The sequence below is a fragment of the Nannobrachium achirus genome (assembly GCF_963921795.1).
Source record: "Nannobrachium achirus genome assembly, chromosome: 15".
Classification (NCBI taxonomy): domain Eukaryota; kingdom Metazoa; phylum Chordata; class Actinopteri; order Myctophiformes; family Myctophidae; genus Nannobrachium; species Nannobrachium achirus.
Window position 1 is genome coordinate 5,953,556 of NC_137822.1, and position 26,244 is coordinate 5,979,799.

A 26,244-nucleotide genomic window follows, 5' to 3' on the forward strand; every position below is an offset into this window, starting at 1 on the left:
TTATTATCTTGCCTGTGTTGTACATCTTAGATGTGTTGTGAGCCTGTATCTCTGCTATTTTCACTGAACAATCTCCCCCAGAATAGGGATGCTATAGGGTTAAAGGTATCGAAGAATAAATTCATAACACACATATCTTGTAGACCAAAGGCGATACTGAGCTACCCAGACACAAATGAAGTGAAAGAGTGCCTACTAGCAAGTCATTTGACAGAATATTGAAGTATCGAGTGTTTTGACCCGATATTCATTTGAACACCTGAAGTACAAAAATGTCTCTCTGTAGCTTTCTTTTGACAGAAATTGGCCAAGCTTCTGTTTGAAATAGAGAAGTGAAGAAAAGGGAAAATAAATTGAAGGACAGACATGGTCAATGACACCATTATATTGTTCCAATAGAATAGAGCATGTTTAATTTAGTTCAAAGATGGTGCCATCTCCCTTACAAGACTCCCCTTCCTCTTTGTTTCCCCACATTTTACAGGTTAACATTTCATTTAATGTTTGCCTTTAGATCTTCTATCAACTCTTTTACATCTATTTCCCCCCTATTGTTTAAGCTTTGTAAGGCTGATTGATGAGGACCATTGCTGCACCTGCACTGAAACGCATTATATTAAAGCTGTAAGACTTAATCATCTAAAGTTGGATTGTCTATCCGCACCATGTTGTAGTTAGAGCAAACACAGTAATCATGTTATACAAGTATATCAAGCTTTATTGGTCATTGCACGCATTCAAATCGTGTAATGCAGATTTATTTTTTGTACAACTCAGTAGTGCAACTCGTGCAATGGTAAAAGTTGTTCAAGTGTTTTTAACTTCTAATCAAAACTGCCCATCGTTTATACATTTTACAGCACTCAAAGCTTTTTAGAAAGTCAGCAGCCCATTTATACAGAACATCTCACTTGTCAAAACAAAAACATCAGACATTGGTGAATGTATATGGTGAACATTCCAGTTGAAAAGATTTGTTTAATGTGATGAGAGCAGTGGTTCTCAACCTGTGGGTCGTGACCCCCAGGGGGGATGGGGTCCCCAGATGACAGTGGAGTGACAATTAACTTTTTAAAACCTCCAAAGTAAGACACTTTTAATGCATTACTGGATCAAAAGTAATCAACAGACAATACTATCAAAACTGATCAAACATTGGCCAAATGGTCAAATAGTTTAAGACAAAAATTGAGCAAATAGCCAATGTGAGCTAGAATCGGCTATTTTCACAATATTCATCTGTGGAATCGAGTCAGACTAAATTGAATGCCTCAACCCTTACATTCCAAGTGCTTATCCGTGTGGGGTGGTCCCCAGTTCAAACATGATTATTGTTTGGGGGTCATGGCCTGAAAAGGTTGAGAACCACTGTGATGGATCACCTATGAAGTGATGACCCTCCAGCACTGTCCATCAACCTCCTGTACATCGAAAAACTAAATACAAGTAGGAAAAACAGTATGGAAGGGTCATCACATACATTAAGCCAGAGCTATTCTTAGATACTAAGCGCTGGTGTTGCACACCTAAAAACAAGCCATTCCACAAGCTCACGGCGCATTATGAGCTTGTAGATCAGCGATTTTCAGCTTGTATTGCTGGCAGCTTGAGTTGCCCGTTTTGGGAGTGCGACACCCGCATGCAACTGTCAGACCGCACCAACGCAACTCCTTGTAACTAAACAGTGTTAAGGACAGTCCACACCAAAGAAACTCCTTGCAACTGCCACTGGGGAGAGCCGATCGCAAGTAGTTGCATGCAACGGTTTTGTTGCAAGGAGTTAATTGCACTGGTGCGGTCTGGCCAAGTATAAATCAGACATTACTGTTCAATGAATGGAAATGGATGAATGTTCCAGAAATGTTTGCCAACTCCTGCAGTACTGCATTGCTGAATTTAAATGACTTTACATAGTGTACAAAATGCTCATAATTTGGTGACACACAAAGACCCTGCTGCTCATTCATATTTTGATCCATCTCAAACCCATTAAGACCGGGAAAGCATCTGTGTCTATCTAGATTTTAACCACTTTAGCCATTCTTTTATACTTTGGCTATTCAAAAATAGCAGATATACAAGCTCATAGCACACAAGCTCGTAGATCCTTTTAAATTGTGAAAATGTGTCCAAGCCTTTTCTTTGAAAGCAAGAACGTTATTTTAAACCCAAATCCTTGCTTCTGGGGGATCCCTGGAACAAGCCATTTTGAGATGGGGTTCTGTGGGCAAATACATATCATTTTGGAGGTATGTGACATGAAAAGGTTTGAGAACCACTGACATAGAAACATGCCTTTTTTCCAGAAAACCGCTAGGATTCATAAGACCATTTTTGAATCTGTCTCAGGTCTTAATGGGTCATTGAATGAGAAGGGAAGCATAAGTGCACACAAAGAAAAGAGCAAAGTCTTTGAGTACACAGGTTCGACGTGTCCGGGAATATTTCTCCAATACTCCCAGTTCACATCTTGGCAGCTCACACTGCCAGATATTAACATGTTCTTTGCAGTGCAGATCTTACAATCCAGTAGAAAAAAAGGAGGCAACAGCGTTCAACACTTTGTGAACTAAAGCTATCCAGTCTGATTAGTCATCTTTTGTGGCTCAACAAAGCAGTTTTTATGGAGAGCTGATAACATTAACGGAGGATGCAACTGGACAAAATTAAAAAAAAAGAACGCATAGGTGATGTGTCTGTCAAAACAGAAGTGGAAAGAAAATGTATTTTATTATGGTCATGCATGAGACATTTTTTTTGGTAATGCCTCTTGCTTGTTTCTCAATTCTCCAAGAGTATTAACCCTCTGAGCACTGTCCTGTTATCAAAAACAAAGGAAAAAATAGAAAATATAGTTCAACCTTCAGAAAAGAAGACCTTGAGTTCACTAAAGAAATCTCAGGGCAGTGCTTCAGATTGGTCTTGCTCTATGAATGCCAAAATATCAATCTTGGTCCAAGCATGTCATGGTCTTGGTCTCTGGCAAGGGTCTCATTTCTTGACACACCTTTTGTCTGGATTCGTCTTTATTTTCCATCCTCCTGTCAGTGACTGGGTGGTCGAAGGTTTTCCTCTGTAGGAGTAGACATTGTAGCTAAAAGGTTGGCAATTTCCTGTGGCACCAACTAGGCTGTCAAGGACCGTTCGTCTAGATCACACTAAACGTGACAAAAGTCCAACTCAAAATATGTACAACATACATACTGGTCTGAACTGGGTCAAGATCAAGTGGAAACAAACCAAGCCCGGTCCAAAATGAGGCCTTACTGAGCCCAACACTGGAAAGAAAATTTAGCTAGGTGTTAATGAATGACCAGAACAGGTCATAGGCGAGTAAAACCTACGCAAAAGCATTGTGTGTTATGTCTGATGACATACCCATTTAGGAAAGAAGCACATCGTTCTCTCAGGTTTACACATTCATGTTGTTGTGGTCTTTCTGTCTTAACCATGGACAGAATTGATGCAGATGCTGCATTGGCCACTAGATGACAATGTGGGCACCACATTGGCAGGGGCAACTTGCCCAAGTTACCATGTATGCAAGATTAAATGCCCACTTCACCTCTGGGACAACCAGATCTTATTTTATTGTTGTTTGGGACACGATCAACACTATCCTGAGTTTTCTTTTTGTGTTCAATCTGTGTTTTTAGACATTTTAGCATTTTGCATCATATGATGCATCATGCCGCATCATATAATAACTCAGGATTGTGTTGATCGTATCCCAAAACAACAATAAAATAAGATCTGGTTGTCCCAGAGGTGAAGTGGGCCTTGAGGTTAATTAAAAGGTTTGAGGTTAACGTTTGAAAATCCACATCTTTAATTAAAACAACCAGGTGGGAATTCAGCAAGTGGCAGTTATTTTAATTGTGGCAGGAACACCTGCTTCAATAGACATACAGAGGGGGCATACATGCATAGATATGGGCACAGCTTTCCTGTGAACAGTAGCAGCGAATACGGCATCCACATGAATACATCCACGGTTTCAACCACCTTTGGTCTTGACACAGTTGGAACAGGTTGTGACTCTTCATCTGACATCGACAGGGTTATTTACACAACTCTTAAACACTGGTTAAGAGGAAAACCTCGACCAAAACACCATCATCATCATCTTCTTGGATATTATGTGTTCCCACAGCCCTTGTACACTCACTGCCAACTCAACAAACCAAATTGTATTTTTTTTTTCCTTTTATCAAATCTTTCACTCTGAATATCAGAGGAGAAACAAACGTAAACCATCATCAAAAATTCAAGGTGAAAACATTCTGGGGATAAAACTTGAAATCTTTCCTGTACTTGCCACTGCTTTTACATTTATAAGAATGCCACAGCTTTGCATGGCACCTTCTGACCCTTAAAGAAAAAAAAGAAAAGGTGGGAGTAGAATAAAGCCAGAGTTAGACTCCGTTGCGTGCGGGTATCGCACACCAAAAACTAGCCGATCTACAAGCTCACGACATGCCGAGAGCTTGTAGATCCGCCATTTCCTGTGCGCGAAACCCACGGGCAACTAAGTATTAATGACCCAGGGCTTAAGGGGTAGTGACATGAGCTTAAAAACGCAGAAAACGGGGAGACTGAATGGAATTGAAGTTCCTCCAGGGTAGGATGTGAACCCAGGGTGATGGGAGTGAGTGGTGTGCTGCTATGTGTTGCAGACGTGACTGAGACTTTGGGGGTGAAGCTGCTGCCATTTCTGTTGCTCCTGCACCGCAAGCTGCTGGCACTGGTCCGACGTCGACAGGATGTTGATCAACGGCGACACACAGTTTGCTGGAATGATCAAGCCTGGGGGAAAAGATGAAATAAAATTAACCCATTCAGAACGGGTACACATTGTTGTGGATCATTATTCAATGCTTTAACTATTGAAAAATAGCAGATATACAAGCTCATAGCGAGCTTGTAGATCTGCTATTTTTGAAAAATCATGAAAATTAGAATTTTGACCCGATTCTATAAGTGTCTTTTGAATCCTAAGATTTTTTTGAAAAACCTATGTTTCTGTGTCAGCAATCTGGCTAGCCATCGTCAAAGAAAAGGTCCTTTTCACTTAACTGGAGCTGAGTTAGTCTGTTCTTGAGAGACTACTATGTCAGTGGTTCTCAAACCTTTTCATGTCAAGGACACCCAAAATGAGATGATGTATTTGGCCATGGACCCCCATCTCAAAATATTAATTCCAGGGACCACCCACAAGCAAAATTTGAGTTACAAACGTTCGCTTTGAAAATATATATATTCAAAGATTTGCACACATTTTCACGACTTTTTCAAAAATAGCAGATCTACAAGCTTGCAGCGCGGCACTCGGTGCTGCGCTGTGAGCTTGTATATCTTCTATTTTTCACTGGTTAAAGCGTTCAATAATTCTAGGCCTAAATGGGTTAATAACAGACATGATTTTCCTGTCAAGCTCATGATTTTTTTGGTCAAGTTTTCTTATTTTATTCAGACAGCCATCAATGGGTTAAATGCTCCCAAAACAAATCTAGTCTCTGTGACACCTCTAGGGGTCTGCATCTAAACTATTCTGTTATCTGTGAGAAGTAAAAAAGTTTTAGTTCAAACACAGTGGAAAAATAGCTCATCTTCAAGGTCACAATGAGCCGAAGGCCCGACGCGTTGTGCGTTTGTAGATGATCTCTTTATTTGTTTTAATGTATGAAATAAGGCTTAAGACTAGTAAAACACTTATGCCACATCACAATTCTTAGTTATCGTTATAATTTATAACTATGTCCAAATGTAAATCAAGTCTATAGTCTCATACCATGACATTGAGCAACTAGCCCAGCTCTAGAATGTATTTTTATCATCATCTTTAAAAACTTGAACTCACCAACTATCCTCTGTCCGTCTTCTGATCGAAGGCGAACGATCTGCATCTTCACATTGGTTCCGCTGACCGACGCGAGCACGCCCTCCACCTTCGTCCACACGCTGAGCACCGAGCCGCACAGCACGTAGTACGTCCTGCACCGAAGACCGATGTCGCAGTGGAGACCCATTGACGCCTTCTTACAGTGTCCTCGCCTGCATAGGGGCACAGGAAGGCTTCATTTTAATCTCAGCTGTATGTCGAGACATAGAAGCCCACATTGTGGCATGATGTGTTTCCTTGTATATCAACTATTTCCTGGCTTAACCACACAGACACACAGTACAACCACACAGACATTTGTGTGATAAAAGTGACTCAGATACATGTTAAGAATCGCAGACATACAAGCTCACGACGTGGTACATTGTGGTTTCAGCTAGGCTATGTGTGCTAATAACGTAGGTGACGTCGTTTAAAAAACGGTTGATAGGTTAAAAAGTGTTGCAGGCATCAATAAATGCTCTGTGCGAGCGCCAATCTAGACATGATGTACATACCAATATGCATGAGAGCAGATGGTTGCAGAGGACTTGTACTGGTCCATCCAGTGTTGCTTAGCATCATCTGACAAGACCTAAAGAAAAAGACAAAATCATCAACTCATTTACAAGTTTAATCCGGTGCCCATTTATGATGTCAATGCTTGACATTTTTATTACCTTTTTACACTTCTTCTTGACGTCTGCGTAAGCCTCCAGTTTGAGCTGTTTGCCCGTGTTGGGCCGGTGCACCAGGAACAACCTCTTCTTGGCGTTCACCTCCTTCACCAGTATGGCTGTCTTCTTGTTGTTCCTCACCTAAAAGCACAGGGTTGATTCTTTTAATATCGATTACAAACCTGCCAAGTTTCACATTTGAGACCTGTGAGAGACTGTACATTTCCATTCATTAAACATCATTATCAATGTGTGGCTCCTGTGGTCCCCACACCTGGAGTAAAGAAGCCACGGATAAGAGAACAAAACGCCACACTGACGACAGTTTTATCCGGCCAATATCTCAGTCTTAATCACACAAATGTGATTCTGAGCTTGAGTTGCAGCTTTTATTATTTCAGTCCAGTCCTGCCAACCTTGATATTTTATGTTGAGTATTATTATGTGCACATGGCAGATTTTGGTGGGGGGGTTATTTAGTTAGCTGTTTTTCAGGGCAGTCAATGAGTTAACTGTATATGAAAGAACAGTAAGCGTACCTGTATATAAAAGCCATCATCTGGTCCACTCTGTTCTGCCCAGGAATGAGTGGCTTCTTCCCACGACATTCCTCTTTCCACACTCACCTGAGAAAAAAGCGTTACATGGGTATTAAACATCCAATTAACAATAACTTTCAACTGACACCGATAGCAGACATTTACTCCTATGCAAATATAAATTTGACACTAAATTAAATGACATACAGTGTAGAGCTCAACGTGTCCTGATGTGGTATAGCCTGGCGTTAGGAATCTTTTGCAGTCCACCTTTTGTACCTTCTCGTCACCCGAGCCCAGATCTAGAACAAGACAAGGAAGTTAAGCTTTTTCATCATGACCCCCCCTATTTTGTGCATGTCATTATAAGCAAACAGGTTAAATAGTACTAGTCTTGAATATATAGAGCTTTTAAAGGAAAAAAAATAAACTTTTACAGTTTACAATGTAGATTCCGAAACGGGGAAGAGAGACGGGGAGAGACATGCAGTAAAGATCGTGGGGAACGGGACTCGTGCCTGGACTGCTGGACCACGCAACAGTTCTTTTAGTTTATAAGCAACACACATCAACTGATCTCACCTAGAATGCCCATAAGCAACACACATCAACTGATCTCACCTAGAATGCCCATGTCATATCTGCCGTTCCTCTTGGCCTCCTGGATGACAGCTGCCAGCGTGTCAGAGAAGTACTGGAACAAGGCGTTCTGCTGCTGCACCTCCATGCCCAGGATACGGTTCAGGAACTTCCCGATGTTGTTGTAGTCTGGAAGAGCAAGAACACACATCAGTGTTCATTTTGACACACAGTTTTGTCTTCTGAATTAACTCATTTAGAACGGGTACACATTATTGTTTATCATTATTTTATGCTTTAACTATTGAAAAATAGCAGATATACAAGATCACAGCGCGCTGCGAGCTTGTAGATCTGCTATTTTTGAAAAATCATGAAAATTTGAATTTTGACCCGATTCTATAAGTGTCTTTTGAATCCTTCTAAGATTTTTGGAAAAAAACTATGTTTCTATGTCAGCAATCTGGCCATCGTCCTTTTCACTTAACTGGAGCTCAGTTAGTCTGTTCTTGAGAGACTATTATGTCAGTCTTCTCAAACCTTTTCATGTGAAGGACCCCCAAACTGATATTTATTTGGCCACAGACCCCCATCTCAAAATATTTAGTTCCAGGGACCACCCAGCAGCAAAATTTGAGTTAAACGTTCGCTTTGAAAATACATATATTCAAAGATTTGCACACATTTTCACGACTTTTTCAAAAATAGCAGATCTACAAGCTCACAGCGCGGCACCATTTTTCACTGATTAAAGCATTCAATAATTCTAGGCCTAAATGGGTTAAATGTAAATTAATAGTAACTTTAGTTCGACTGGCCTAAGCCGTCATAATTCTACACGTTGCATGCTGAAAATAGCCCATCTACAAGTTCACAATGCGTTGCAGATATTCTAAGGCAAACGTTTGGTCAAAATGGCAGATCTTCAAGCTCATATCGTTTGTGGTGAAGACATTTGATGTAGAGGGAAAATAGGTAGTATAGAGTCCTATATATGTAGGGTTTAAGAGGTTCATTTTGTGGCCCCTACCTATAAAAACAAACACAAGGCTTATCATTTCAGGCCTTGTGACTGTCAAAATATTGCACAATGTAACTTTAATTTTGTAAAGAAAAGTTATTACCTTTGTCCACAGACAGGACTCCACTTCTATCCTCCACACTTATGAGACCCACTCCAATTAATCCATGTTGGATTTCTACAAACACAAAAATGATGGAATAAAGTCTTTAAAGGATTGATCATAAACCATCCATCTAGTCACAAATCCATTACAGTTTGCAAAACAATAATTTGATCAAAATCTTTGTAGTGCATGTAACACTGTAAGCAACATGTCATACCCGTCTGAAATATATTGAGACCAATACCTTTGAAAAAATCCCCTTCAAAATGTGATGGTGGAGGCACTAACGGAGTATCAAGTTTTACGATGGACTTCATGACAATTTCCAGAGCGTTTCTGCCGTACTGTGGTGAGAGATGGTTCAGTCACCACACAGTCAAACATGATTCATGTCTCAAGGAGCAAATGAACATAGGGCTGTCACGATTATGACATTTTACATGACGATTAATTTTCTCTCAAATAATTGCGATTAACGATTTAATTGTGTTTTTGTCGTTGACAATTACATTTCTGTTTGGCTTTTAGGATTTGAAGTTGCACATGGTAGATATGACACTTAACCTAAATATACAAAGAAATTCCTGACATATTTGACAAAAAATAACATTTATAGTGGAAATAGCCGATCTACAAGCTCACAACGCGTCGCATCGCGACGCGTTGTGAGCTTGTAGATCGGCTATTTCCACTATTTTTTTACTTAAAAAAAATATATGAACATTTTTCAACATGGAAACGATTATGACGATTATGAAAAATAATCGCGATTATGTCAAATAATTGCGATTAGACGATTATGTAATAATTGTGACAGCCCTAAATGAACAAAAAAGTGCACGCTTCAAATTGCTTACTTTGTTGTCAAAATTGAATCTGCTGAGGTCTCTCGTTTCTGTAGCTCTTCTGTCCCCATGCGTAAGAGCACCCTGTTACAAATCAATATCAATAATTCACATTTAGTTCAAATTCAAAACTCCACTGTACACTTGCACATAAATATATTGGGACTGAAAGGAATTAGAGATCTCAAATTCTGCCCGAACACGACCATACCCGAACCCGACCCGACATTTAGGGTAGGTCCTAAAATGTATGCTAATTAGTCGGGCCGGGTAGGGCCTCGGGCTCAATGAAAAAAGAAAATATATTTCATTATTTTATTACTATTACTCTGTGATAAGAGTTCTCAAATTCTTTCCAAACCCGACCATGCCCGACCCGACATTTTCAGGCCGGTTAGGGCCTAAAATGTATGCCAACTAGTCGGGCCGGGTAGGGCCTCGGGCTGACCCAGTTAGGGCCAGGCCTTAATTTCCAGGACAGTTGAGGACTTTAAAAAGGAATGGCCACCCCTTATAGGCCGACAGACTCCTACAGAGTCACGCAGTATAACTGTAAGCTAAATATGATGTTACCAGGCTTTCTAGGCGTTTTGCAACAATGGATGCAAATCTCTGCTCTCCTGCCAGCTCTGATATGAGGAAGACATATTCAGGAGCAGTGACCTGGTTGGACCGGTGTGTTCTCCCTGAGAACAGAAACAACATCACGTTAGACAGGTCAACATGCATACTGGGAACATCAGGGCTGCAACACTTCATTGAACAAATCAATTTAAGTGTGTGTGTGTTTCTAACTATTAATCCACCAAATGTCTGTCTGTCCGATATGCCCGTATGGCGTCATCTATAGACTGCCTAGACTCCATATTTGGGCATGCCTGACATGGAACTCCATAGACTCCATATTTGGGCATGCCTGACATGGAACTCCATAAAAGGGACAATCTCCATATATGGGAGTGAAAGGGACACAGACAGATGGTTACAACGGGTATTGCATAACTGGGTGGGGCATTAATTTCCAACTTGCATCATTCCCGACTAGGCCAGAGCCCACCGGGCACCACTCTAGTAAAATGATAATAAAGTTAATAAGATTAATAATGGATCAGTATTTTAGCAAGTCGTATGCGATTTATTTTTAAATGGCAGATCTTCAAGCTCAGCTATTTTCAAAATTTTTTAAGTATAGAAAAAACAGTTAATTGATTAATTGAAATGTAAAACAAATATATTTAATAAAAATCACACCCGTGTGAACTGAGCGGTGGTTGTGGAGGCTGCGCAACAGCAAAACAAATATAAATATAATAATAAAAATAATAATAAAAAAGATTTAAAAAAGATTAAAAACAAATATTAAAAATAATAATAATAATAATATGGGGGGGGGGGGGGGGGGGGGGGGGGTGCTTGTGTGTGTGACCCCCCCTCCCCGTGTGTGTGTGTGTGTGTGTGTGTGTGTGTGTGTGTGTGTGTGTGTGTGTGTTGCAGTTGATTTTCAGGCTAGAAGCAACAGCACCCTCTTTGGTCAACCAGTGGTACTAGGCTACAGACAGACATGCATACATACATACATACATACATACATACATTCATATATACACTGATACACACATGGCCATGCGTGCGTGCGTGCGTACCTGTGTGTGCGTGTGCGTGCGTGTGCTTGCGTGTTTGTTGCAATTGATGCTCAGGCTAGATTCAACATCAGGCTACAGACACATACACGGATACACACTCCTGCATACACCTCAGGCTACAGACATACACACACGGCCATTCTAAGGAGCGGCGTCACCACCGCTCAAAAATATTTAATCGCCACGTAAACAATGCATAGTTGCAGCCCTAGAGACAACTTTTTGCTCTAGTCGAGTGGTTAGAGAAAAGGTCTAAAACTGACCAAACTGTTGTACTATGTTAGAAAAAAGGTCTACAACTGACCAAACTGTTGTATGGCTCTGTCTGCACTCCATGGTAGCTCCAGAGTCATGTGGACTCTCCGCCGCTGGTTCTTGACTCGACGGTCGGCCTGCAAGGATATACCCGAGCTGGCCGCCTCCGAGATGATTGCTATGTTCTGAAGAGAGAAAGAAAGAGCCACATTTGTTCCCTCCTCAAACCATTGCCAGGAAAGAGAGGCTACAATTTATGAGTCATCCTTCTTCAGTCAGTGAGTCACCAAATGACTTAACCACTTTCACCCTGGCGTCCCAATTTTGGCCGCATCATTATTGGCAACAAGTCTCAACAAATTCCAAAGAATTTCAAATAAAAAAATTGTCAAAATAGAGCTAGAAGCTCAAGACATGCTTGTAAATTGGCCTTCAGTATTCTTCACACTGCAAAGTACATAGGGCAAATGGAATTAGTCTTCTTTTGTTGTCCTTCCTCCTCCCACTCCAATATTAAATATTAACCTTCTCTCCGTCCATGAATCGTTGCTTCTCCGTCAGATTGAGGATTTCCACAGGCACATCCAGCTCAGAGCGGGACTCGTAGGAGATGCTTCCGTCGTCATTGCTGACCACACGGCCCTTACGACCGGTCATCTGAAACACAGAGCAGACGACAGCTCAGCAACATTGCTTCTCTGCAGTGGACAACAAATCGTTGCAGTTGGGAAGAAATCTATGTTCAAAACCGTTACTTTTCAGAAATACAGGAAATAATAACTTGCGTTCTTGCATATACTTTCCATTGGTTATATTTGATAAAAACCAACAGACAAACATTTAATATCGTTTCTCAAAAATAACGGAAACATATTGAAAATCTCATAAAGGCGTTACATTGCAAGCCTGTATATCAGCTATTTTGATGTACTTCCATGACAAAGTAGGGCATTCAAAAAAAGATACAAAGTTGAAATATGGAGACTCAGGGTTTCTTCCAGACAGCAACGAAACATAAATATGAAGGTAAGCCACAGCAAGGTGGGGACCAGATATCGGTACCTCTGCCACATTCTCTGGTCCTCCCAGTTCGTCGATGAGCTCGTCCAGGGTGTTGGGAGGCAGATCCGGGGCCAGCTTCTCAAGCCTTTCCAGGAGATCCTTCTTCATGATCTGGGCGTCCTCCACAGCATCCTGGCTTGTCAGGCAAGAGTCCTGACTCTCTGCTTTTACTAATGGACAAACAAAAAACATACACTTTTTATTCAAAAGACTATGACTAAAACTAAATCAAAATTTGCCATCAAAATGAACACTGCTCTGCATTCATAGGAGGTTCTCAGAACGTACTTTCGAAGCCAGAATGAAAGCATAATTTCTGACCTATGGCAGGTGTGCTTGGGGGGTGGACGACGGAGGCAGTGAAAGCAGGTCTGTTTGAGCCGAGTCCAGATGCTAGCAAGGCACTTTGAATGGAGTCTGGATCAATGCTCTTCCGTCTCTTCTTGCTTTTCTGCTTCTTTTTACATTTCTTTGGTTCTTTTCTGATGAGCCATGGATCTGAGCAAAAAGGACAAAAAATGTTGACAGTAATAAATGTGCCATAATATTAGTACCCGAGTTTTCACGAATGGCGAACGAACTCTCAAGGCGTCTCATCGCAACATGTTGTGATCTGCCATCTTCTGTGTATGACTTAAGGGATAGTTCACACCAAAAATGCAATTTTTTCCCCTCCTCCTATCAAATTCATGGATATTAGTTTTTTTGTCGCATTCCTAAGCAAATAATTTGAGGAGACTGTCTCTAGAGATCAAAGCAGGCTCTTTGTGTCTCCATAGGGAACCACTGCTGATCATCGAATTATTGGCTTTTCTTTTTGGGGGGGTGAACTATCCCTTTAATATATAGGGCTAAACCCCATGTGGTTGAGTGGATATGCAAGTCTTTTCCGTTTTTGCTCTACATTACATTTCTTCACAGGAAAATAGCAGATCTACAAGCATACAACGCGTCTGGATCCTGGGGTTGAAGTGGTTAAGTGACTCACCATCTTCCTCGTCGTCGGTGGACTCGTCTCTGAAGGGATTGAAGTCGTCGTCCTCGACCGAGCTGGCGGACTTGAAGCTGTCGTCGCTCTCGCAGTCTTTATCAGACTCTTTGTCCGACTCAGACTGGCTCTCGGAGCTGCTTCCAGACAGGCCTCCATGCTTGCGTGGCTTCTTGGTGCCCTGCTTTTTAACTTCTGGACCTGGAGGAGTGAGGAGAGATTAAGAAGAATTGCATAGAAAACAGACACAAATCATCCCTTTATAAGCCTATAAGCCTGTTCAGGAGAGTAGTCCCAAAGGCCCTTTGAAAGGTTTGCAAATGTATTTTGCAGAACCGTAAAGGATCCCGGGCTAATAAGCCTTACTACATTATAATAGCCCTCTAACAACAATTAAAATCGCCTTAAATATTTTGTTTATTTTAGAAACGGTTCCATCTTTTACTCAAGGGGGACAACGCTCCTCTCAAGTTGATGTCATGTGTCCACGTGTGGTCCAGCCCTATGGAATGCATGTGCTAATAGAAACTTATTTAAAATATTGTTTTGATTAAAATATTAACCTTAGGAAGTATTTAGTTGGTGACAAAATGAGAAGCTTACAAACTGCATGGAATAGAAGACCATTTTTAAACATGAAAAGGAAATGACACTGAACGGATGGGGACAAACTTATGTATATTTCAAAAGAGATATACATTTTTCAAACAAGCACTTCTTTAACCACTTAGACCATGTCATCCTATTTTGGGCATGGCACTGCAGGCAAACATATGCCAGTGCTGCATGGCAAAAATATCGCCACACATAGTCGTACACCATCGTACGACTACGTACAATTCAGGTTTTATTAAATATATAGATGCTTGGATCTGGAATGTTTTGACAAATCGCCTAGTGCAAAATGTTATTAAGTTGCTAGTAAAAAATATATAATCAGCTACAGAACAGAAGTGACCTACGGTACCTTTCCTTTTCTTGCCCTTCTGCTGAGCTGCAAGTTCGCTGGGCGAGGGGGTCTTTTTCACTGAGAGGTCAATGCCCAGCAAGCTGAAGAGCTTCTGTCTGTCAGGAGCTGGGAAATGCTTCTCAACCAAAGACTGCAGCACACCTCTAAACAAAGAATGAGAGTGCTTAGTATACAAGTACACTCACCACTTTACAGTGTCCAAAGACTTTTGGATGATTTTAGTCGTCTTTACATAGATCTCCTTACTTTGCTGTAGAAACAAAGTCGTTGAGCTCTCCACCGCCTTCTTCCAAAGCCTCAAGTGTCCGTGCCTCTCCTGTTGACTGGAGACCAATGACCACACACTGAAAAACAAAACACATTTCATTATTCACTCAAACTGAGCAATATTGTTGACTCGGATGAAATCATGGACAGCAAGTGCAGATAAAGCCAGATTTTAGAGTTACCGTGATCTTAGTTAACCATTTTAACCATGCCTTTCCTATTTTGGGCATGTCATTCTCAAATAGCCTAGGTCCATGATGTGCTTAATTTATAGTTTAGCATCATACAGCCTTAACAGCCAATCTCAAGCTCACAAAGCTTGGCTATTTTCACAGTGCGACATCATCGCATGGCAAAGTACAAGTCAGGCTTAAGTGGTTAGTGAATAAAGTAATTAATTAAATATCACAAACAAGCTTAATTCTAGTTTAGCACCGTTTAGAGTGATTATGAATAGAACACACCTTTCCATTTTGAACTTCCTCTCTTGCTAGCTGGACGACTCGGCGAACCTTGGAGGCGATGCAAAGGTATTTGAAGAACCTCTGGTGAGCGGACCAGAACTGGCCCCACATAGACTTCTTCATGCGCTGCTCTGCGTCCATCAGATTGGCAGCCTGCTGAAACTTCTCACGTGCGCTTACCCACTGAAAAAAGCAGGACAAGTCAGTGCACTAGCTGCAAATATTCATCATTCCACAAGCTTATTAACCATTCAAAGCCAAAACGTATCAAAATCAATAGTGAAAATGGAAGACCTAAAAGCTTACAACCAGTCCATTTATCATACAACAAAGTGTACATGGCTTAAACGGTTAGCTTACCAGGCGTACAGACTTGTTGTACATCTTGATGTATTGCTGAGTCAGAGGAACCTCCTCGATTTTGAAGGTCACACCTGTAAAACTTAACTGCCTTGCAATGTACATCCCCCTCAGTTTCATGTCCATGGCAACTATCTCCATGGCACCGACACCTCTAAAACGGTTAGACAAGATATATCAGAATGCTTTCCACCATTATAAATTAGTAACAACATAACCTTTACAATACATTCCAGGAATGTTTCTCTCTTCATTGTACACACACACAAACTCACCTGCGCTCCACGGCTTGGATGAAGTTGCTGAATTCTCTAAAGGGGGTTCCCTCTCCCCAGATGCCCAGTCGATTCATGTAGGCCATGTTTCGAGGTTCAGACGCACCTGGATAGAGGGGGGAAAAGGTTGTTAGAGCCAGTAAGTTGAAAGTCGTGAGGACCAAAGTTTGAATACAGCTACTAAACCTAAACTGACAACAGAGTAGATCAAATTAAATCTAATCTTTCATGCGTCTTAAAAATGAAAAATCAATCTGGAATGTCAACTCTTTCCAACTCCTTCAGACTCGCAGTCTGTGGCATTTAGTTGGCACAGACATAGCAGAAACTCTAGTAGGGAGAAAGAACATCCTTTTTACGTTGAAATCTGTCTGCCAGTGTGTTGCCAGGTCTGCTCATTGTAAGTGATTTTAGGCTTTCTTGTAAAGTCACTTGTAAATATTCACAGTTGCTTTTGTTTATTTTCCGAAGTGTAGTTGCTTATTCAGCCTTGCTTTCAAGATTCCATTTCAAAATAGCTGATGTAATAGAGCTCAAGTGGTGAAAAGGGTCACGCCTTTTCATAGACGTGGTCGCTTGTTTCACTCACAGAATCTGGCAACCAGAGTTTCGTCTCACGTCTTTTCTCTCACCAAAAGAAAACCCCTTCACTCCAGACGGGGCAAGGACGACTGATCAAAACTGAGCAAGTCCAGTTTCCCATCGACGCATCGATAAAAGATGGGATCCGCTGCTGACAACCTGCCAACGGCAGCTGTTGGCAGGAGACGCTTTCCAACCATTTACGACGGCAAATCGTGGCCGAATCTCAGCGGTTAAGAGCTACCTTTAAGAAAATAATTGGTGGAGGTACATCTTTGGCCTACTGGCAGTGTGCACAAGACATCTGGGGCTGATCGGTCCAGCGGTTTGCAAGGTCAGCTCAGTGTCAGCTAGCCTCCCGCAGAGCCACATCATAAAAATGCAAGGCCCTACTATACTTTTACAATTACAGTTTACAATGACTTACTAACCTGTGGCGCTGGCATACACAACCCGTGCCTTGGGCAGTTTATTTTGCAGCTCCAGCACTGCAAGTCCAGTCTTGGTAGGTTTAGATGATCCAATAGGACACACATTTTTGGCTTTATGACACTCGTCATAGACGATCTTAAGACAACAGGTTAAAGAAAAACCATCAACATGGGTATTCTTCAATTCTGTTACGGAGCACAAAAACTATAGACGAAACAATTATGAGGATGGTCATTTAACTTAACCAATTTCAAACTGCCGTCCCCATTTTGGGCATGCCATTCTAAGATTTTCCAAAAATAGCCAAAATAGACAATCAACAAGCTCACAATGCGTTGACTGCGACAAGTTGGTACAGTGGCAATTTTCCCACAACACAGATATGAGACAAAGAATAAAACAGGGCTTAAGTGGCTATTGGTTTTTGAAAGGATACAACTCCATCAAAGTCCTCTCCACACCAGTGAAGCAGCTGTTGAAACCTTGTTTTGTATTTCCCTCCAGACTGGCTCTCTCCTATCAGTGAAGAGTAGGTAGCGAAGATCACTCCTTTCTTCACACTCCCGTTGTGTTTGGAGGAGATCTTGACATACTTAAACTATACAATGAACAAGATGGGTAAATTACCTCTCAATTAGTCAATCGTCATAGCAGCAACATGTTTATTCAACTAGATACCATTATCATTTTTAAAGCAGCATGAGCAACAACCATATATTAAACTGAATATTACCTTGTTTAGCGAATGAACCTGAATGTTTTTCGCTCCTATATCCCGTAGATCCCTTTCAGCATCATATTTCAAGTCGTTTGAAACGCTAAACCTGTATAACAAGTGAACAGAAAGATTACAAATCTGTCAACTGAAGTAGGTAGTAGTAATCGTATTACAAAGACAAGTCTCGTTCATTGTCTACTGTAAAGAGAGGCTGTTTTTACCAAAGAGATCTCTTCCTTCCTAAAAGATAATTCTCATAGATGATCCCAGCAATGGTCCTTCCTTTGCCAACACCTGCTCCATCACCAATCAGATAGGCAGCTCGATCGCCGTTAGGGAGGAATGTCTCATGTTGCTGCCATGGACAGACAAAAGACAGAGTTTTTATATTTGTTGACTGAATGATGAATGAAGATTGACTGCAAATTAAAACAAGACAAATACTATAAATCATGTCATTTTATGTAAAAAGAATGCTAGTCTTGGCTGTGTATCAAAGAAAATGATACTGGCAGATGCACAAATTGGACAGCTGACAGAGCAAACATTATTTTTAATCATTTGTGTCTGTACTCACTATACACTTTGGTTTGGGGATTGGGACTTAGGCATAGTGCCCATTAACTCATCATAGTATGCGATGTATTTTGTGTGATTTGCAAGGTGAATACATGCACATAGTTTGAAAATGCATTTCCTAACTATTATTGGGTTTTGAGAGGGAAAGAATACGGTAGTCAAGTTCCAGGTTGGCCTCCGCCAGGCCATAAATCAGATAATTTCTGATTGATTTGTGCGAAAAACATTATTATAGTCTAATCTGAGAACATCTTCAGGCTTAACTGCGCTTTTCCTGCAAATCCATTTGCAGTCATGTTCACATTCACACGCCTGGTGTAAAAAGTATGTTTACCTGAGCGGCGTATGTGATGGCTTCCAGTTGCAAAGCAGACAGCCAGCCACGGTCCATGGTTTCTTCTGTGATGGACATTCTGTACCACACATCAGGAGGGTTGACACTGGACAAGGAGCTGGTCTCCACCACAGGGTCGGGATGTCGCTGGCCAATCTTTACTGGATGGACCAGGGCAATAGATCAGTGATTCTCACCCACACTGGTGGGACTCCAGGACATTGCAAGTGGGCCCCCAAATAATTGGCAAAAACACTAAGATTTTACTGATAACAATATTAAAGAACACATGCATACATATTAATCATTAAGGGCAAAACTTAAAGTTGTACCATGTAACTTTTTTTATAAAACAAATCTTAAAATTGTCCTAACTGTTAAATCGCTAAAGTTTTAGAACACCCACTCCGTTATTTTCAGCTTCTGAAGCCTTCTCTTTATATGTTTTCTATGATCCTGGCCGTGGACCGGATTTCGCGCCAAAATGACGTAATCTGCATCATCTGTATACGTTGTGTATACGTTGCCCAATCACATCGCCGATCATGCACACATGGTACACTACCGGCCAATCACAGCGCATCTTGAAGTGGGGTCGCCATATTTGTAGTCGCCCGTGTGTCTCTTTACTCAAAAGGTAATCTCGCCTACCAGGCAGGGTGAAGTAGTCCGTTTCTCCGGAATGCCTGAACGCACAGGAACCAGGGACCCCTCTAAAGATAGCTCTCGGCGTTGTGGAGGCAGACGCGGGGGTGTGAAGGTACGAAAAACGGGCGAAAGACGCGAACGCGACCGCGGTTTGCTATAGGGCTACTGACCACTAGTTGAGCATCTTACACAGTATAGCTTTAAATAGAATTTTAGTAGATTGCTGTACTGTTTTCCCTGCCTGACACCATCATAACGGAGTATAAAATAGGGCATAAACGGTTAAAAGCCACTGTGGTCGAGGTGGGCAGGTTGTCACATCCCGACGGTTACAGGTATTCATGGATTATAGCTGCATCACTGAACAGCGCTACGTTATCCAACAGTTCTACGTTGACTCACATTTCATTGGCATGTACTCCGCATACGTTTCTGCAACACCCAACTCCTCTTCCTCTTCCTCCTCAGCCTCATCTTCCTCTTTCATCGCGGGGAGATTTTTCTGTGAGAAGAATGAGTGCTTTGTAGCATTTCAAATCCACCGACTGGTTAGAAACTGTTTTGGCATGCATTCTTTTATATACTTTTATTGCAATTAGTTCATATTACATTTCATGTTGCAGTACACATATTACACCTTGGAATGAAACTGTCAAAGACATGATTATACAAATCTGTCTCAAGTCTGACAAGTCCATATACAGTATATATATCCATTATGTTCAGGGCAGGCAAGTCATTATTGGCAAAAAGAAATTTCGAAACAATTCGACAGGGCAGTATGCCAACTAGTTTCTAGCACATTTATCAACGCCGCTTTTAACTCAATTCATTGTACGACCCAATTGTTAGTTTTCAGTCTTTAATGAAATTCAAGACTTACCAGGCTAGGTGAGAAGCTCTGTGCTTTCACTTCATCGTTTGCCCAGATGCGGGCAGAATCTTTACTTGAGACTTCCTTCTTTATTCCATTGTTCAGTTCCACTGAAAAGTTCAAGAAAACATACAGGTCTTAGAAAAGAAGCTCAAGGCCATAATTCCTACTTCCGCTTCATATCGATTAGATTTTTTGATAGATAAGTTGGCCATAGGGTCCCAACAGATATATATATATTCTTTTTACAGAAATGTTATAGCCGTGTCTTGTTTTTACTCACTGTGGCCTGTGGCTGTCGCAGTGGCTACTGGCTGGGCAATGTCAGGTGGGGGCTTGAGTTTCATAAGTTCCATCAGACTGTTGCTCTTTAGACCAGTCGTCTTCAGATTTCTTGTCCTTAGGAGGTCTTTCAGCTGGATCTGAGAAGAGAAGAACATTCGCTAATGGAGTGTAAATTGCTTTGCCGTTCTTCCAGATTTTTTGGTTCCCGAAATAAAGTTTAGTCGACTTACCTGATCTGTGCCAGCTGTGGACACTGAGGGGTTGGTGGAGGCGGCGGAGGCCGATGATACAGCCCGCCGAGCTGAGGCATTCACATGCACCACCTTGGTCACAGTTATGGTGTGTTTGATGGGGTTTGATGATTGTTTGGTCACCACTGTTCCTAGCGAAGGCAGCTGATTCAACTGATTTAAGACAAATGTGGTTGTTGATGGCTGAGGTTTGTGCTGTTAGGAAGGTTATGGGAACACAAAAAGGTAAGAGAAATAAATAACAGCTCAGATGTGTTATTAATCACATGAAACACTAGCGCCCCCATCCTGGGCATGTGATATTTAACAGGCAAAAATAGCCGATCTACAACACAGATTGGCTACTTTCACTATTGACATACAACAAAGTATATACATTTAGAATAGGGATGAGGCCGAATATTCGGCACCGAAAATTTTCGTCCGAAAATGGCTAAAAATGCATTTTCGGTTTTCGGCCGTATAGTTTTTAAAACCGAATAGTATAGCACCGAATAGTGTGAAGAACAGGGGTCCAGTATAATCTCTCAAAAAGCAGCCGCAGCACAGTCTCTCTCTCTCCCCCCTCCCTCACTCACTCACTCACTCACTCCGTCTCGCATTCACTTCACTTCACTAGTCTGCGCAGCTGCCGGCTAACGAGTGTAGCCTATGTATGTCATTGCGACCTGTCGCTCGTTGTGTAAGCTTAGCTCCGTGCCAGGCAGCGTGCCTCCGTCAAGCTCGTTAAAGTGTTCATTGAGCAGGAGCAGAGCCTCCGCGATTTTGATTGACAAAGATAGCAGTTAGTAGAGTGCTGTTTGTCAATTCTTTGTTGCTATAGAGCATAGCACTAATCAGTGCTAAGGGCTAACAACAACCATGCATAAGGATGTCTCTGTCACTGGTGTTAGTTGTGTGAAGCTTGTCAGAGTGTTTGTCAGCGAGCGTCTCGGTTTGGCTGCTGAGTTCATGTTCAACCTCTTCGAGAGAGAGATGGAGACACACACTGTAAGTGTGTGTGTGTGTGTGTGTGTGTGTGCGTGCGTGGGGGGGGGGGGGCTAAAGGCACATGGCTAGTAAAAAAAGATGTGAGATGTAGGGTCCTGTCTGGACTCTGTAGTTAGATGGATAGATGAGGGACAGACGGTAGGAAGAGTGGGCACTAAGGAGGAGTGGGCACCTTGATATCAAGTTCTAATATTTCTATAACTGCTAAAAAAAAATATACAATTATTTGGGCATAAAGAATAAGTTCAATGATAAATGTAGGGCTGATAATGACATACGTGATATGGCATGTTCAAATCATGTAATCAAAAAGTTAATTTTGAGCCCTGATAATGGTGATTATTATTATAGTTTTGTATGGTTTTGACATAATCACGTTTGCCATAATAAGGTAGCTTTACAACAAATGGTACAAAAATGGTAATAAAAATACATTATGCGCATAATATATATTAATAATATTCGGCTATTCGGTATTCGGTTTTCGGCGGAATGTTTCCACTATTCGGTATTCGGTTTCGGCCAATAATTTTGTATTCGGCACATCCCTAATTTAGAAGCTTGTAGATTGGCTACTTTCACTACTGACATACAACAAAGTATATGCAGATTAACTGGTTAACATACCCTGATAGTAAATATGGGATGTGGAGATGCAGTCTCAGTCCTGACAGCTCCCGCTGCCTCAGTCCCCAAACCAACGTCCAGGGCACTGATGGAGATAGACTAGGGGCAGACAATACATGACATCATTAACACACCATAAAAGCTAAGCTAACTCAACATGGATTGCAAGTAAAGCAGAAACTAAGATCATATTAACACTTCATTTCTATGTCATTACAGATATTAAATATAATATAAATTAAAAAGGCATCTTACTTGCTGGGTTGAGGGGGTTTGTGCAACATCCTGAGATTCAATGTCGAATACATCATTGGGGCAAATGCCGCTTTCACTTAACGCAGCCAGAAGTAAATCCTGTCCTTGATCCATCTGCAAAATAAGAAATATTTACATTACCAGGTAGTGCCACTGCCAACCTCGCTATACTGTGCATTACAGTGACAACATCAATGTGTTAAAAAAATAACTAGCCAGTAGCCATCATCCCTCCCAAGAGCTTGATGATGAAACAAGGTTAACTACAGTTATTGCAAGTGTAACAGAGTGGCTCACAGCCTCAGCCTGGTGACTTAAAAGTCTAATATCTCCCGGGCCCCGTCTATTAGCAATTTCTCTTTTAGCCTAGCGGTTAAGATGTTGGCTTTGCGCAAGGGAGACCCGGGTTCAAATCCTGGGCGCTACACAATAATATACATATTACGATGCTGACCTGGTCAAATAGTATTAAAGCTGAAAGCTTAAAAATGTCAGTAGATGCAAATGATAGATAGATAGATTATTATCCCAAAGGGGAAAATTAGTTGCCCAGAGGCAGCACCAGCAGTATAAGGTTACCGTATTTACAAAGTTACAGAGAAGTATGAAAAAGATAAAAAGAAAAAACAAGAACAGAGTACAGAGTAAAGTAAGTACAGTAAGAGCAAGGTACAACAGGAAAGGGAACGAATAATATATATACATACATAGTGTCTTAAAGCACGACTATCAATATAATACAGTGCCCAAATCAAAGTGACCACAATGGAAACCGGCATTCAGGCTTTCTTGCATATTTATCCTTTTGAATTAATTTTCAATAAAGTAATCAAAGTCCAGGCAAGTCTGTGTCACATCACATCACATGTGGGAAGACAACGCAATCAGTCTGTCAAATTCATTGTAAAACAACTTGACGCAAATAAACAATACAAACAAATACAAACAAGCTGGCAGAAATATCAAGACAATCGCCCAGGCCATAGAGAAAAGGAGTCAATAAAAGCAAGCTACTCATTTTTACATGATGTACAAACACACAGACAGACCACCTGCTCTCCAAGTGAATGGCCGCCTTGAGACACCCAAGATGTTTTATATTGTTGGTTACACACAGCTACTTTTATTTACACAAGATTAAAGGTCTCTACAATAAAGCGTTATAACGTGAGTGAGTGATCCTCCTAGCACTGGGATGTGTCACCTCACCACCAAAGTGACCCAGACAGGGACAGACCCAGTGAGGCGGCACGTGTCTGTGGTGCACCGTTCAACTTCCTGCTCCGTGTGTGTGACTCACTCAGGTCGTTTCCTACCAGTTATTAATTACAGCATAAATCAACAATAGTTATTTAAAAATCATTGTCATCGTTAAAACAAAACGTGACCCACCACAACAGCCCCGATGATGGGCCAAAACATGATAACCATGATCTATCTATCCATCCACACACACGCAATGATTCCACACTTGACACTACTACCCGGTAAAACGCGACCACCACGACACCGAAAACAAGCCCGATTTGCAAGCTTACAACATGCTGCGATGTGAGCTTGTTGATCTGCCATCTTTCGGCTAGCGCCACCGTCGTATGATGATAAGACCAGGTATATTATATACTAATAAACCATGCTTATAATTAGGAGGAGTCCACCTTATTTTGTGCTCACTCACACCAAACAAACTGCTATGTCACAATAACAACAAACGTGGGTTTAGACTTGAACCACACAAGCAACACTTCCCTTCATTAAAAACACACAACGTCCAGCTTAAAGTGTATTAACTGACATGCTGTTATATTAGGTCCACTTGCTAAAGCTAAATGCTAAATTAAAAGGCTCCTGTCTGTCAGCTCAAAGAGTGAAACTTAGCAATAGTTAAAGTTAACCACGGTCAACGGTTTTAACAGCACTACTTACAGCTCTCATTAAACCAACTTCTTGTTGGAAGCTTTATTATCACCCGTTTATCATTCCATATCTCATAATAACGTTAGCTGCTACCATTAGGCATGCTAGCTTGGCTAATTATCGCCGCATTGTTTTGATATTGTTGACGGTCACACGCTTATACACTCACTGTGTGCTTTAAACAGCGAGGAGGCTAGCTCTAGCTCACACTGCTAAAGCTAATGCTAAAAGATAGAGACAGACGGAGGAGATAACGTAACCTCGCGTCACCAGGGGAAAAAGCACTGGTTCCTATTCCACTGCTCGGTGACTGGATCCGGTCTAGAGCCCGCCTACCGTATCCGGTCCATTTCAAACCGCAGACAAGTGGCCATTTCCGTATCCGACCTAGGAACGGATATGCGAACCGCAACGCCGCATAGGTTTCCCCCAGTCTAGGAGCAGCTATCGCTCCGCGGGAAACCAGCGAATGTACAAGTCGCGGACGCCCGCGAACGCAACCGGGATGCGTGACACCGTGGGCTTGTAGATCTGCACTATTTCGCCACGGGACACCATCGTACGGACGAAGTATGAATCTGGGGCATATGACCACGCGAGATTACGACAGCGGAGCTCGAGCTGTGTGTGCCCTCGCTCGCTCGCGCGCAGCCGGATAGCCAGTCCCGAAAATCAACTTAAAATGTATTAAACAAATAGAGATACGTCAAATTAAAGCGCAATCGGGTCATTTATTCACTCACCAAGACAACAAATAAACGAACAAGTCATTATGCATCAATTAGAGAGGGTAACATGTTGAACTCACTTGCCCAGGTACACCGCGACCGCTGTGGGTCCCAGACAGTGTGGTGTGTGCGTGGTGGTGGTGTTTGTTGTTCTGCTCGGCTCGAGACTAGCAGCAGCAGCACCACGCCATCTTTTTATCAAACGCTACAGCCGCATGCTGGTCACGTGACGCAGCCCTGAACCCCGGAGCTTGGCCGTCGCGCTTCGGCTTGCCTTGTTTTCTCACGTCCCGATCATCTCCAGCGGCCAACGCGGCTGTCCGAGCACCGGCCGATCGCCCCCGCGGTGAAACAAAGGCGCCCGCGACGACAAAGATGTCATTTCGGGGGCGCGTGTTTATAGTTAAAACAGGACGAAGATAAAAAAGCTAAAACGAGGGCGAGTTATCTGGTGTCACGTGACCCGTTGTGTGAGGTCTTTTTAGGAAGTGACGACATGCATTTATTACGGGCTTCTTGTTGTCCCGAGTAAAAAGGGACCAACAGGTGGCGTAGGTTTGCGCTTTCCCAAGTCCCCACGTGTGGAATGTGGATCTGTCATTTTGGACAAGTATCCCTCATTTGCACACTGCAATGAGGGGCTACTCAGTACTAGTCGGAGTCTGAAAAAGCACACCCAGTGTGAAGTGAGCGGTGCCTTTGAGCAGTGTTAAACTATATGAATTCTTCTGTTGTCCATTAATGTCAAGGCCAAGCGCCACTTGGTAGCAACGGCTGCAATACGGTAGGTAGTATTGCAGCCGTTATGTTACTCATACAAGGCGTATGGTATGACTACAGTATAATACTGGTAACATAGGGACATAACTAGGAACAAAGGAAAGGAAAAGACGTGCTGGGTAGTGGGTACCATAGACCAGGGGTTCCCAAACTTTTTTGTCTCAGGGCACCCCATAAATATTGTTTTAATCCAAGGCACCCCTACATTATAATTTTCACTCCCAGCACCTTATATTTATAGCATATCGTCGTTGTCGGGTGGAAACCAAAACCGTTCGTTTTGTATTTATCATCTAGCATTGTGTGCTTGTA

At 41.9% G+C, this 26,244-nt stretch overlaps 1 protein-coding gene across 4 annotated transcripts; it reads right to left on the bottom strand.

The window, feature by feature from the left end:
* Window positions 1-863: 863 nt before the first annotated feature.
* sbno1 (strawberry notch homolog 1) lies at window positions 864-25,533 on the bottom strand. 4 transcript variants are annotated; one of them, XM_080743771.1, is made up of 33 exons: window positions 25,233-25,533; window positions 22,508-22,621; window positions 22,253-22,351; window positions 20,615-20,830; window positions 20,383-20,521; window positions 20,109-20,209; window positions 19,628-19,727; window positions 18,578-18,738; window positions 17,886-18,019; window positions 17,680-17,770; window positions 17,383-17,544; window positions 16,946-17,081; window positions 15,933-16,038; window positions 15,658-15,811; window positions 15,298-15,480; window positions 14,813-14,910; window positions 14,564-14,709; window positions 13,597-13,797; window positions 12,930-13,106; window positions 12,609-12,778; window positions 12,072-12,203; window positions 11,596-11,731; window positions 10,222-10,334; window positions 9,661-9,732; window positions 9,048-9,147; window positions 8,801-8,875; window positions 7,719-7,865; window positions 7,305-7,399; window positions 7,098-7,184; window positions 6,562-6,699; window positions 6,400-6,476; window positions 5,861-6,054; window positions 864-4,806 (listed from the first exon to the last, which is right to left on the bottom strand). In XM_080743771.1, exons 2-33 carry the CDS (start codon window positions 22,619-22,621, stop codon window positions 4,664-4,666), a joined length of 4,197 nt encoding a protein of 1,398 aa, XP_080599897.1. In that variant the 5' UTR covers window positions 25,233-25,533; the 3' UTR covers window positions 864-4,663. The 4 variants fall into 4 exon arrangements, with proteins under 4 accessions (XP_080599897.1, XP_080599896.1, XP_080599895.1 ...); XM_080743770.1 differs by having other exon boundaries at window positions 19,628-19,745; XM_080743769.1 differs by having other exon boundaries at window positions 20,383-20,542.
* Window positions 25,534-26,244: the final 711 nt, after the last annotated feature.

What these genes read in the sequence shown, in the direction of transcription:
- sbno1 (XM_080743768.1), bottom strand. Translation starts at nt 22,621, where the DNA reads ATGGATCAAGGACAGGATTTACTTCTGGCTGCGTTAAGTGAAAGCGGC. An exon ending in GGAGTACATGCCAATGAAAT is followed by an intron (nt 18,739 to 19,627) that starts GTGAGTCAACGT and finishes TGGTCCATCCAG; the next exon opens with TAAAGATTGGCCAGCGACAT. An exon ending in CAGAGCCATACAACAGTTTG is followed by an intron (nt 10,335 to 11,595) that starts GTCAGTTGTAGA and finishes TTCTGTTCTCAG; the next exon opens with GGAGAACACACCGGTCCAAC.